At 43.1% G+C, this 13422-nt stretch overlaps 1 protein-coding gene across 1 annotated transcript; it reads right to left on the bottom strand.

Moving 5' to 3' along the window:
- Positions 1–4280: 4280 nt before the first annotated feature.
- On the bottom strand, positions 4281–5506 carry LOC119309348 (26.2 kDa heat shock protein, mitochondrial-like). The gene is made up of 5 exons (XM_037585367.1): positions 5302–5506; positions 5049–5199; positions 4868–4910; positions 4473–4589; positions 4281–4400 (listed from the first exon to the last, which is right to left on the bottom strand). The coding sequence occupies exons 1-5, from the start codon at positions 5504–5506 to the stop codon at positions 4281–4283; spliced, it is 636 nt and encodes a 211-aa protein (XP_037441264.1).
- Between the last annotated feature and the right edge of the window lie 7916 nt (positions 5507–13422).

Genomic DNA, 13422 nt, shown 5'->3' with positions numbered 1-13422 from the left:
CATGTTTGGAAGGTCAATGACAATATACTTTACTGAGATGTGAGAAAACATAAACCATTACGTTATCTTCCTTGTCCAACGTCAACTCTTTTAGCATGTCATACTTAATGAGTGCTCCCAATCATAAAAGATGTCCAAGATAGTATATTTATATGTGAACCTCTCCTTCCTTATTACTTCCTATTAATTGCAACGATGACCAAAACTACGTTTGTCAACTCTCAACAACTTTTATGCCTCATACTTTCTATGTGTGAAGTCATTACTATCCATAAGATCAATATGAACTCTATTATTCCTTTTATTCCTTTTATTCCTTATACTTTCTCAAGATCATAGCAAGATAGCAAATCCCTTGACTCAACACTAACCTTTATTATAGATAGCTCACGGACTCGATTACATAAATAGATCACAAAGCAAAACTCAAAACTACTTGATACTAAAACTTCAATCTACTAGATCAAGATCTACTAAAAAGGATCGAACTAAATAAAACAGTAAAGATAGGAGTGTGATGGTGATACGATACCGGGGCACCTCCCCCAAGCTTGGCAGTTGCCAAGGGGAGTGCCCATACCCATGTGATTATGTCCTCGGAGGTGGTGAAGTAGGAGTTGTTGATGATGTAGGCTTATCGTCCATCTTCCAAGCCATAGGCTCACCATCATAGAAGGATGATCGAGTATCCGGGATCCTCAAATCTGCAGCCAAACTCATCCTCTTGAATCTATATTCATACTCACAGTTTTGGTTTTGCAGGTCATAGATCTGGGCTTGGAGGTGCTCGATTTTCTCTTGCAGCTTGAAGATGGTCTCCCCAATGACCTTGGCATCCAGCTTGTGGTTGTTGGTGAACTCCGTGATCATCATCTGGTTGGCGTTGAGTCCACGCTCCACCATCCCTTGGCACTTGAAAACTTGTTGCTCCATGGCTTCGAGCTTTCTCTCCATGCTTCCGGTACGCCTTGGTCCCTCCACATCGTGGATGTGCAGCACCCCCTCACACATCTCAATGGTTTGAGGGTGTTGCAGCACCTCTGCAAGATAGGGGTTGATAACCCTCTCGAAAAACTTGTCCTTGGGAGCGCTTGGAGACGTCATGATGCTTTAGATCTGTCAGAAAAACAGCTCGAAACGAAAACAGAGGATATTTGCGTGATACGGTGGTCAAAACCTTCGGGAGATTATATAATGAATTTTACCGACCAAAATACGTAACGTGCAAGAAAACAGAGTCCGGGAGGCACACGAGGTGGCCACGAGACAGGGGGCGTGACCAGTAAGGGTGGGCGCGCCCTCCACCCTCGTGGAGGCCTTGTGTCCTTCCCAGACTACTTCTTTCTTTCTAAAATTCTTAAATATTCCAAAACTGATAAAAATTGCCAGTAGAATTGTTTTGGAGTCGGTTTACTTACCGTACCACATACCTATTCCTTTTCGGAGTCTGGAACATTCTGGAAAGTGTCTCTCATGTATTCCTTCGGGGTTACGGTTTCAATAATATTAGTTTCAACATTGATAGGATTACCTGAGATACAATGTTTAATTCTTTGACCGTTCACCACCCTCGGACTTGTGCCTTCGAAGTTGTTGATTTTTATGGCACCAGAGCAATAGACCTCCTCAATAACGTAAGGACCTTCCCATTTAGAGAGAAGTTTTCCTGCAAAAAATCTTAAACGAGAGTTGAATAATAACACATAATCACCTACGTTAAACTCACGCTTTTGTATCCTTTTATCATGCCAGCGTTTGACTTTTTCTTTGAATAGCTTGGCATTATCATAGGCTTGGGTTCTCCATTCATCAAGCGAGCTAATGCCAAATAACCTCTTCTCACCGGCAAGTTTGAAATCATAGTTGAGCTCTTTAATAGCCCAATATGCCTTATGTTCAAGTTCAACAGGTAAGTGACATGCTTTTCCATAAACCATCTTATACGGAGACATACCCATAGGATTTTTATATGGAGAAAAATTCACTGTAGGTCCATTTACTTGCGCTGGCGTTAGCTTTAGTCCCTGTGGTTACAAATACCCGAAATACAGTCACCAAACTTGCTTTAGAGGGTCATCTATGGTCCATTATACGGTTTCGTGTACGTATGCGCTGATTTGGCAACGGTCAACTTGTGTCGTGCGGGTGCTGACTGCCACCTCGTCTCGAGCCGCTTGAATGTGCAGGAAAGCAGGGGGTCTTTTGCAAATTATGCACACAAAATAGCTAGCCCCTCCACACCTAGTCGGACCGCCCTAACCTAGTCCGTCCCCGCCGCCGCCTCGATCCCTTCGCCCTCTGCCGCCGCCGCCCTCCGCTGTCGCCGCCTGCTGCCATCTATGGAGAGAGAGAGAGAGACCATGGCTTCCGCCGTAGCTTGTAAGGGTGCCGCGCCGGCCAGCCTCCTCAAGTCCGGTGCAACCGTGGCCTTTTGCGCACTCCATTCCCCCGCCGTCACCACCGACCGCCACCCGTACAACCTCCATTCCCTGTGCTCGTCGACGCTGCCACAGGCATTGTCGTCTCCTACCCGTCCTTCGTCGCCTCTGCCCCGGGGACGTCGCCTTGGTCATCACGCCCTCGCGCCTCAAGGTCCCGATGCTCCACTTCGCGCTGATGTCCATCAGCGCCGTCGCATCCCCTGCCAACCCGACCTCAACCCTCATGTCCCCCTCTCCATGCCCTTTGTTGCGTTTGCTGCCCCCGAGGTCGCTGCCAAGCTACCCGGCCATGCCTGGTGCATCGCCTTCGGGTCCGATGCACAGGAGAGTATGTCCTCTGCAGGCGCGAAGGCGGCTCCTCCGGCAGTCGTCATGCTGCTCCCACTCCCCCTATTCAACGTCTTCGGGTTCATGATGGTCCTGTGCTCCGTGTCCATGGGGGACACGGCCGTGCTCATGGAGCGCTTCGACAATTCGACTTCGGTGCCGCACTGCGCGTGATAGAGCGGTATCGCGTCACGCTGCTGCCCGCGGCGCCGCCCGTCCTGGTGCCATGATCAAGTCCAAGGAGGCACGCCACTGCGACCTCCCTCGCTCCTTGTCATCACCGTCGGTGGCGCGCCCCTTGGCCGGGACGTCGCTGAGCGCTTCGCCGCTGTCTTCACCAACGTTCAGATTGTTCAGGTTAAGCACGAGACTCCATGCAGGCTGCAGAATACTACTGAATCTTCCATGCAGGCCGGGCAGGAGGAGGAGGAGGGTGAGGGGTGGGCGCTGCGGCCGGCGAAGGCCAGCTAGGAGGATGGCCATTCGGGCGCAGCTGGTCCTCATGTCTAGGACGGCCATATGCATCTCTCTAGTCTAAATTTTGAGCCTGCTGTAGTTATTGATTTTCAGCCTATGCTTCTACTGTATTTGCTTGTTGAAATTTCAGCATTTTTGGATTGGCTTCTCTATCGCTCACCCCTCCATGGGAACAAACATGGATCAGAAACTACATACTCAGCACAAATCAGTTCATGGCATCAAAGTCGAGGAAATCAACAAAGTGCTCCAGGAAATTCCTATCTTGTATGGCTGTTCACACAAAAACACTACAGCTACGAACTCCAAGAGTTAGTGTTCTAACAAGAACAAAGGATAAACATAATTATTTTTTATGGAACAGTGAGGAACAAACATGGATCAGAGACTACACACTCGGCACATATCAGTTCATCACGTCAAACTTGAGAAGATCAAGACATTGAAAGACCAATCTCACCATTAAAGTAGTTAATCAAGCCAAACTTCAGACAATCAACAAAGTCCATGATCAATTTCACCACTAAATTAGTGCAGCACACAAAACTTAGGAGATCAACAAGGTTTCACCACCAAATCAGTTCACCATATGCCAAACTTGAGGAAATCAACATAGTTTCATGACCAATTTCACCACCAAAGTAAGTTTCATCATACGCCAAACTTGAGGAAATTAACAGAGTTCACAACCAACTTCAGCACCAGACCATGATCCAAGATGATCAACAAAGCAAAACGAAGAAAGAAAGACACCAAACATCGCCAAATCAACAAGGTGTCTCTCATACTCTCGCACCGGCCATCTTCCATGAGCACTATCACTAAGGACTACTCGACTCGCCTCTCTACTCGTCCTTCACGTGGAAGATGTTCTTGCGCTCCTCCTCCTTCACCTTGAGCAGGGTCACCCAGAGGACGCAATTCTTTATCTCAGCCTTGATCTTGTTTATCTTGTACGCGTCAGCTGGCATCTCCATGCGATGGTTGTACCCCGGCACCACGGAGTTGTCGTCGCCGTCCTAGGGCTGCTTCTCGCTATCGCCCTTGATCATCGGGATGTTCCTTGGTGGCGAGGGAAGCAGAGCACTCAGCGCACATGGTCGCGTAGTATGCCAGCCGCATCTCCTCCACCTCAGGCACCGTCACGTCCATTGTCTTGTAGTGCCATCCAGCAAAATGTTATTGTTTCAGAGAAATGGATCAAATCTCATTTTTCGTTGAGATCACAAGAACAGTCAACAGAATTTGAGCCTTACCTCCCAGCTCCCACCCGTAGTGCACGCACAGGATCTGCATAGCCTTGTCACAGCAGCCTCTAATGTTGTCGGAGCTGTCGTTGAACCACTGCGTTCAAAATGCCAGTTGTTATTACTATGTTGCATGTGTTCATCATCAGGCTTGAATCATTTTGTATCTGAAGATGGAGACGCTCGCTCACCTTTCATGTCTTGCAAGCCTGATGTTAGGCATGGGTGGATGTCAGCAATGGCAGATTCAGCTGGGGCTACAAATAAATCCATCAAAAAGACGTCAGTTTCAGTGAACAATTACAATCCAGGTGGTTTATGCCTGCAAATTTAGCTGAATACCTCTCATGCATCCAGCAAAAGTAGCAAAATTACCTGGGAGTGAGCTGGTCTGGACTTATCAACCATGGTCGTGTAGCTGAAAGATCAATCAGTCACATACATGGTAAGATGAGGAAAATGCAGATACAGCAGGAACATCTATTTGGTTCATGTTTGAAAAGTAATAACGAAAGCACTAGCTAGTTTATGCAAGAAGAATAGTGGAGCCACTGACGCGACAAGTGCGTCCTCGACCGCCAGCCTGTCGTCCTCCTTCGCCACCCACCGTCCAAGCTGCGACGTTCCAGCAATGGTGGAGAGGCCGGTCTCCATCGGAGACAGCTGACGGGCCATGCTGGTCGGCGCACTGTGCGGGTCGAGCACGTCTGCAGAATCAACATCAAGGACGTCAAAAGCTGGTCAGAACGATTTGACTTCAGAACGAATGCAAAGAAACGGTGCACCACAGGTATGGAAGCAAAGCATACCTTGTGAGAAGAAGCTGGGGATGACGAGGTCGCAGCCGCTGTAGTCGTCGTCGTCGTCGTAGCGGCCGACCTTCATTACCTGGTTGTTGTACGGGCGGCAGTCGGTGGTGACGGTGGGAGAATGGAGTGCGCAGAAGGCCACGGGAGCACCGGACTTGAGGAGGCTGGCCGGCGCGGCACCCTTAAAAGTGATGGCGGAAGCCATGGTCTCTCTCTCTCTCTCCCTCTCTCTCTCTGTCCATAGATGGCAGCAGGCGGCGACAGCGGAGGGCGGCAGCGGCGGAGGGCGAATGTATCAAGGCGGCAGCGGGGACGGACGAGGTTGGGGCGGTCCGACTAGGTGGGGAGGGGCCAGCTGTTTTGTGTGCATAATTTGCAAAAGACCCCCTGCTTTCCTGCACATTCAAGCGGCTCGAGACGAGGTGGCAGTCAGCATACGCGTGACACAAGTTGACCACTGCCAGATCAGCGCATACGTACACAAAACCGTATAATGGACCATAGATGACCCGTAGAGCAAGTTTGGTGACTGTATTTCAGGTATTTGTAACCACAGGGACTAAATCTAACGCCAGCACGAGTAAATGGACCTGTAGTGAATTTTTCTCTTTAAATCCAGTTCTATAGGCCCATAATGCATCATCAAGTTTCTTGGACCAATTCTTTCTAGATCTATTCACAGTCTTTTGTAAAATTAATTTGAGCTCTCTATTGCTCAATTCTACTTGACCACTAGACTGCGGGTGATAAGGAGATGCGATTCTATGATTAACATCATACTTAGCAAGCATCTTACGGAAAGCACCATGAATAAAATGTGAACCACCATCAGTCATAAGATATCTAGGGACTCCAAACCTCGGAAAAATAACTTCTTTAAGCATTTCAATAGAAGTGTGATGATCAGCACTACTAGTTGAAATAGCTTCTACCCACTTAGTAACGTAATCAACAACAACTAAAATATGAGTGTAACCATTAGAGGCAGGAAAAGGTCCCATATAATCAAAGCCCCAAATATCAAACGGTTCAATAACAAGGGAATAATTCATAGGCATTTCTTGACGTCTACTAATATTACCAATTATTTGACATTCATCACGAGATAAGACAAACTTACGAGCATCTTTGAAGAGATTAGGCCAATAAAAACCGGATTGCAATACCTTATGTGCAGTTCTATCTCCAGCGTGGTGTCCTCCATAGGATTTAGAGTGACACTTGCGTAGGATCTATTCCTGTTCATGCTCAGGTACACAACGTCTAATAACACCATCTCCTCCTTCTGTATAAAGGTGTGGGTCATCCCAGAAGTAATGTCTTAAATCATAAAAGAATTTTTTCTTTTGCTGGTATGTGAAACTAGGTGGTATAAATTTAGCAACAATGTAATTAGCATAATCATCATACCAAGGAGCGGTACGAGAAGCATTAATGACCGCTAATTGTTCATCAGGAAAGCTATCATCAATAGGCAGTGGGTCATCAAGAACATTCTATAACCTAGAAAAGTTGTCTGCAACGGGGTTCTCAGCTCCCTTTCTATCAATAATATGCAAATCAAATTCTTGGAGCAAGAGAACCATCTAATAAGTCTAGGCTTAGCATCTTTTTTTCCATAAGATATTTAATAGCAGCATGATCAGTGTGAATAGTAACTTTGGAATCAACAATATAAGGTCTAAACTTATCACATGCAAACACAACTGCTAAGAACTCTTTTTCAGTAGTAGCATAATTTCTCTGGGCAATATCAAGAGTTTTACTAGCATATTTGATAACATTCAATTTCTTATCAACTCTTTGCCCTAGAACAGCACCTACAGCATAATCACTAGCATCACACATAATTTCAAAAGGTAAATTCCAATCAGGTGGCTGAAAAATAGGTGCAGTGATCAAAGCTTTCTTAAGTATTTCAAATGCTTCTACACAATCATCATCGAAGACAAAAGGAATATCTTTTTGCAATAAATTAGTCAGAGGCCTAGAGATTTTAGAAAAGTCCTTAATGAACCTCCAATAAAAAACGGCATGACCAAGGAAACTTCTTATACCTTTTATGTCCTTGGGACATGGCATCTTTTCAATAGCATCAACTTTAGCTTTATCAACTTCAATACCTCTCTCAGAAATCTTATGCCCCAATACAATACCTTCATTAACCATAAAGTGAAACTTTTCCCAATTCAAGACGAGACTACTGTCTTCGCTTCTCTGCAAAACTCGATCAAGGTTGCTCAAGCAATCATCAAAAGAGGATCCATAGATGGAGAAATCATCCATGAATACCTCACAAATCTTTTCACAAAAGTCAGAGAATATAGCCATCATACATCTTTGGAAGGTAGCAGGTGCATTACATAAACCAAAAGGCATACGTCTATAGGCAAAAGTACCGAAGGGCAAGTAAAAGTAGTTTTAGATTGATCCTTCACTGATACAGGTATTTGAGAGAAACCAGAATAACCATCTAGAAAGCAGAAATGTGTGTGTTTGGATAGTCTTTCTAGCATTTGATTGATAAAAGGTAAAGGGTAATGATCTTTCTTAGTAGCTTTATTTAATTTATGGAAATCAATTACCATCCTATAACCTGTAATAATTCTTTGCGGGGTCAATTCATCTTTATCATTAGGAACAACGGTAATACCTCCCTTTTTAGGAACACAATGGACAGGGCTTACCCAATCACTATCAGCAACGGGATAAATTATACCTGCCTCAAGGAGCTTTAGTATCTCCTTTCTTACCACTTCTTTCATCTTAGGATTCAGTCGGCGTTGAGGATCTCTAACTGGTTTGGCATTGTCCTCCAAATTAATCTTGTGTCGGCATAACGTGGGACTAATGCCCTTGAGATCATCCAGAGTATATCCAATAGCAGCACGGTGCTTCTTCAGAGTTTTCAATAATATTTCTTCTTCTTCCTCTGAAAGGTTAGCACTAACAATAACAGGATATATTTTCTTTTCATCAAGATAAGCATACTTAAGATTATCAGGTAATGGTTTGAGTTCAAACATGGTATCACCCTTGGTTGGGGGGGGGGATCCCCTAGAATTTCAACGGGTAGGTTGTGTTTTAGCATAGGTTCCTGGTGAAGGAACACTTCATCTATTTCCCTTCTTTCCTTCATAAACATATCATTTCCATGGTCTAGCAAATATTGTTCTAACGGATCAGTAGGAGGCACGACAATAGAAGCAAGACCAATAATCTCATCCTTACTAGGTGATTCTCTATCACGAGGTTGTCTACGAAACTTAGCAAAATTAAACTCATGAGACATACCCTCTAAGCCAATTGTTCAGTATCCTTTTCACAATCAATCTTAGCATTAACTGTATTCAAGAAGGGCCTACCAAAAATAATGGGACAAAAGTCATCTTGTGGGGAACCAAGAACAAGAAAATCATCAGGATATTTAACCTTCACACACAAGACTTCAACATCTCTAACAATCCCAACTGGTTTAATGGTGTCCCTATTAGCAAGCTTAATAGTAAAATCAATGTCTTCTATTTCAGCGGGTGCAATATCATGCATAATTTCTTTATATAAATCATAGGGTATTGCACTAGCACTAGCACCAATATCACATAAGCCAGGATAAGAATGATCTCCTATTTTAACGAAATAATAGGCATGCCTACAACAGGTCTATGTATCTTAGCATCCCGTCTAGCAATATTAGCAGCCTGTTCACAGAACTAAATAACATGCCCATCTAAATCATCATCCAAGAGATCTTCAACCATAGGAATACTAGGTTCAACTTTGATTTGCTCAAGAGGTGTATAAGTCCTAGTATTACTCTTACAAACAACAGTCGAAGTTTTAGCATGATCCTTTATCCTAACAGGAAAAGGAGGTTTCTCAACATAAGTAGTAGGAACAATAGGATCACTATAAGTGACAGTCTTTTCTTCAACTGTAATAGGTGCAACTACTTTTACTTCAATGGGAGGATTATATCTAAACCACTTCTCCTTAGGGAGATCAACGTGAGTAGCAAAAGATTCATAGAAAGAAGCTACTATCTCAGAGTCAAGTCCATATTTAGCGCTAAATCCACGAAAGGCATCGATATCCAGAAAAGATTTAACACAATCAAACTTAGGTGTCATACCTGACTCCTTACCATCATCGGAACCCCAATCTTCAGAGTTGCGTTTAATTCTTTCCAATAAGTCCCATTTGAATTCAATAGTCTTCAGCATATAAGAACCAACATAGGAAGTATCGAGCATGTTGCGATCATTGAGAGAAAGCCGAGCATAAAAGTTTTGAATAATCATTTCTATGGAGAGCTCATGATTGGGGAATGAATATAACATTGACTTAAGCCTCCCCCAAGCTTGAGCGATGCTTTCTCCTTCGCGAGGCCAGAAATTATATATGTAATTACGATCACAGTGAACAAGATGCATAGGATAGAACTTCTGGTGAAATTCCAACTTCAATCGTTTATAATTCCAAGATCCCGTATCATCACATAGCCTATACCATGTCAATGCATCTCCCTTCAAAGATAAAGGGAAGACCTTCCTTTTGACAACATCATCGGGAATACCTGCAAGCTTAAATAATCCACAAACTTCATCCACAAAGATAAGGTGTAAATCGGGATGCAATGTTCCATCTCCTGCAAATGGATTAGCTAGCAGTTTCTCTATCATACCCGAAGGAATCTCAAAGTAAATATTTTCAATAGGTTCAGTAGGTTGAGGAGCAACTCTTTTCTCTTCTGGTCGGGGTGAAGGTACTCTGAACAAGCCCCTCAAAGGATTAGTTTCCATAGTAACAAGTAACAGAAAATTTTAGCACACTATATAAATGTTTCCTTACCAAGTTCCACTCACCAAAAGCGCTACACTCCCCGGCAATGGCGCCATAAAAGATTCTTGATGACCCACAAGTATAGGGGATCTATCGTAGTCCTTTCGATAAGTAAGAGTGTCCAACCCAACGAGGAGCCGAAGGAAATGACAAGCGGTTTTCAGTAAGGTTTTCTTTGCAAGCACTGAAATTGTAGGTAACAGATTATTTTGTGATAAGATAAATTGTAAAGGGTGACAAGCAATGGAAGTAGATAAAGTGCAGCAAGGTGTCCCAATCCTTTTTGTAGCAAAGGACAAGCCTGGACATTTTCTTATAATACGAAAAGAGCTCCCGAGGACACATGGGAATTATCGTCAAGCTAGTTTTCATCACACTCATATGACTCGCGTTCGGTACTTTTATAATTTGATATGTGGGTGGACCGGTGCTTGGGTACTGCTCTTAGTTGGACAAGCATCCCACTTATGATTAACCCCTATTGCAAACATCCGCAACTACAAAAGAAGTATTAAGGTAAACCTAACCACAACATTAAACATATGGATCCAAATCAGCCCCTTACGAAGCAACGCATAAACTAGGGTTTAAGCTTCTGTCACTCTAGCAACCCATCATCTACTTATTACTTCCCAATGCCTTCCTCTAGGCCCAAATAATGGTGAAGTGTCATGTAGTCGATGTTCACATAACACCACTAGAGGAAAGACAACATACATCTCATCAAAATATCAAACGAATACCAAATTCACATGACTACTAATAGCAAGACTTCACCCATGTCCTCAGGAACAAACGTAACTACTCACAAAGCATATTCATGTTCATAATCAGAGGGATAATAATATGCATTAAGGATCTGAACATATGATCTTCCACCAAGTAAACCAATTAGCATCAACTACAAGGAGTAATCAACACTACTAGCAACCCACAGGTACCAATTTATGGTTTTGATACAAGATTGGATACAAGAGATGAACTAGGATTTTGAGAGGAGATAGTGCTGGTGAAGATGTTGATGGAGATTGATCCCCTCCCAATGAGAGGATCGTTGGTGATGACGATGGTGATGATTTCCCCCTCCCGGAGGGAAGTTTCCCCGGCAGAACAGCTCTGCCGGAGCTCTAGATTGGTTCCGCCAAGGTTCCGCCTCGTAGCGGCGGAGTTTCGTCCCGTAAGCTTGCCCACGATTTTTTCCAGGGTAAAAGCCTTCATATAGCAGAAGATGGACACCGGAGGGCCACCAGGGGGCCCAGGAGATAGGGACGCGCCCAGTAGGGGTGGGCGCGCCCCCACCCTCCTGGACAGGCTGTGGGCCCCCTTAGGTGTTTCTTTCGCTCAATAATTCTTATTAATTCCAAAAATAAGTTCCGTGGAGTTTCAGGATTTTTGGAGCAGTGCAGAATAGGTTTCCAGTGTTTGCTCTTTTTCCAGCCAGAATTCCAGCTGCCGGCATTCCCCCTCTTCATGGTAAACCTTGTAAAATAAGAGAGAATAGCCATAAGTATTGATATATAACGTGTAATAACAGCCCATAATGCAATAAATATTGATATAAAAGCATGATGCAAAATGGACGTATCATCGATATGACCATGCTTTGTTATGTTGTGTTGATTATATTGTTGTATTGTTTTGAATAAATGTTTAATTCAAGCTATTGTATTGCTATATTTTCCAATTAAGATAATGAAGATGATTATAGTTGTAAGTGTATGTTTAATCAACTAGTACCACTATTATATTGTGATAATTAGATTTATGCCCCTAGTTGAGTCCCACTCGCCTTTTTTACCCCTAATTTCCAAAAGTCACCGGTTCTGCCCAAGTCACTTTGCTCCTCTTATGATTTTGCCCTTTGACCGTTTGACCGTCAGTTTGAAAACTTCATAACTAATTCATACTAAATCAGAAAAATGCAAATAAGATACCAAAATGTTCAGAAAAACATCACCTATATGTCAGTGTCCTTTGCATTCATGAAAAAAGTGTTGGAAAGTGCCCATCCGAGTTTTAGCTCTTATGATAACACCATGAATAGTAAAATAAAAAAATCATAAAAAATGTGGTGGCAAAGAATGACAAATGTTTTAAGTGCTTGCCAAGTTTCATCAGGGAACAACATTCATGGAAGTCGTGGCAAAAAGATAATCTATTTTGGAGTGCTAATTGTTTTTTTTGCCACGACATCCAGGAATGTCATTCCCTGATGAAACTTGGCAAGCACTCAAAACATTTGTCATTCTTTGCCACCACATTTTTTTTGATTTTTTTGATTTCTTTTAGATTTTACTGTTCATGGTGGTATCATAAGAGCTAAAACTCGGATGTGCACTTTCCAACACTTTTTTCATGAATGCAAATGATACTGACATATAGGTGATGTTTTTACAAATATGTTGGTATCCTATTTGCATTTTTCTGATTTAGTATGAATTAGTTATGAAGTTTTCAAACTAATGGTTAAAAGGTCAAAGGGCAAAAGCATAAGATGAGCGAAGTTACTTGGATAAAACCGGTGACTTTTGGAAATTAGGGGTACAACAGCCGAGTGGGACTCAACTAGGGGCATAAATCTAATTATCCCTACTATAATCATCACGCTTTTCTGTATTTATGCAGACAGGGATGCTCAGCTTGATTTTAGTGGAACGACACAAAATGTTCAGATGGTTCATGTCCTCCATAATATATACTTCATCATGCACAATACATCGAATGGTTCTCCAATCATTCGTCGTCACCTTGAGTCACCGGACTATCTACTTGAATGGAGCTACCAACGTGTTTAATGCTTTGCAACATATAAATATGAAATCCACCATGCTACTCAAGATATTTTTTGATTTTAGTGGTACTGCACAAAAAGATACGTTGGTTAATCCGACTCCCATGTACCATTACAATGTGCAAACTGATGAAAAACCATGCCCGTCTGAATGGAGCTACCAACGTCTTCAAGGAAGAAGAATTCCCCCAAGTTCAAGGGAAAGAACTCTGTCCGGCAGAATACTACCTTTAAGAAGGGTAAGAAGAAAGACAAAAAGAGATATTTCTGCTTTACTTGTGGTTCAGAGGAACACTGGGCAAACAAGTGCCCAAACAAGTACAAGAAGCCAGGACAGGACTCCAAGTCTGTCAATGTCACCCTAAGCAACAATGATGGGGCATCTGGGTATGGTAATCTATTTACCATACTTTCAGTTTGTCAGTCCACCGATTGGTGGGTTGACACTGGGGCCAATATTCATGTGCGTGCTGATGTGTCTTTGTTTT

The sequence above is a fragment of the Triticum dicoccoides genome, chromosome 5B (assembly GCF_002162155.2).
Source record: "Triticum dicoccoides isolate Atlit2015 ecotype Zavitan chromosome 5B, WEW_v2.0, whole genome shotgun sequence".
NCBI classification, from domain to species: domain Eukaryota; kingdom Viridiplantae; phylum Streptophyta; class Magnoliopsida; order Poales; family Poaceae; genus Triticum; species Triticum dicoccoides.
The sequence above is the reverse complement of the archived record's forward strand: the minus strand, read 5'-3'. Positions and strand labels throughout refer to the sequence as shown.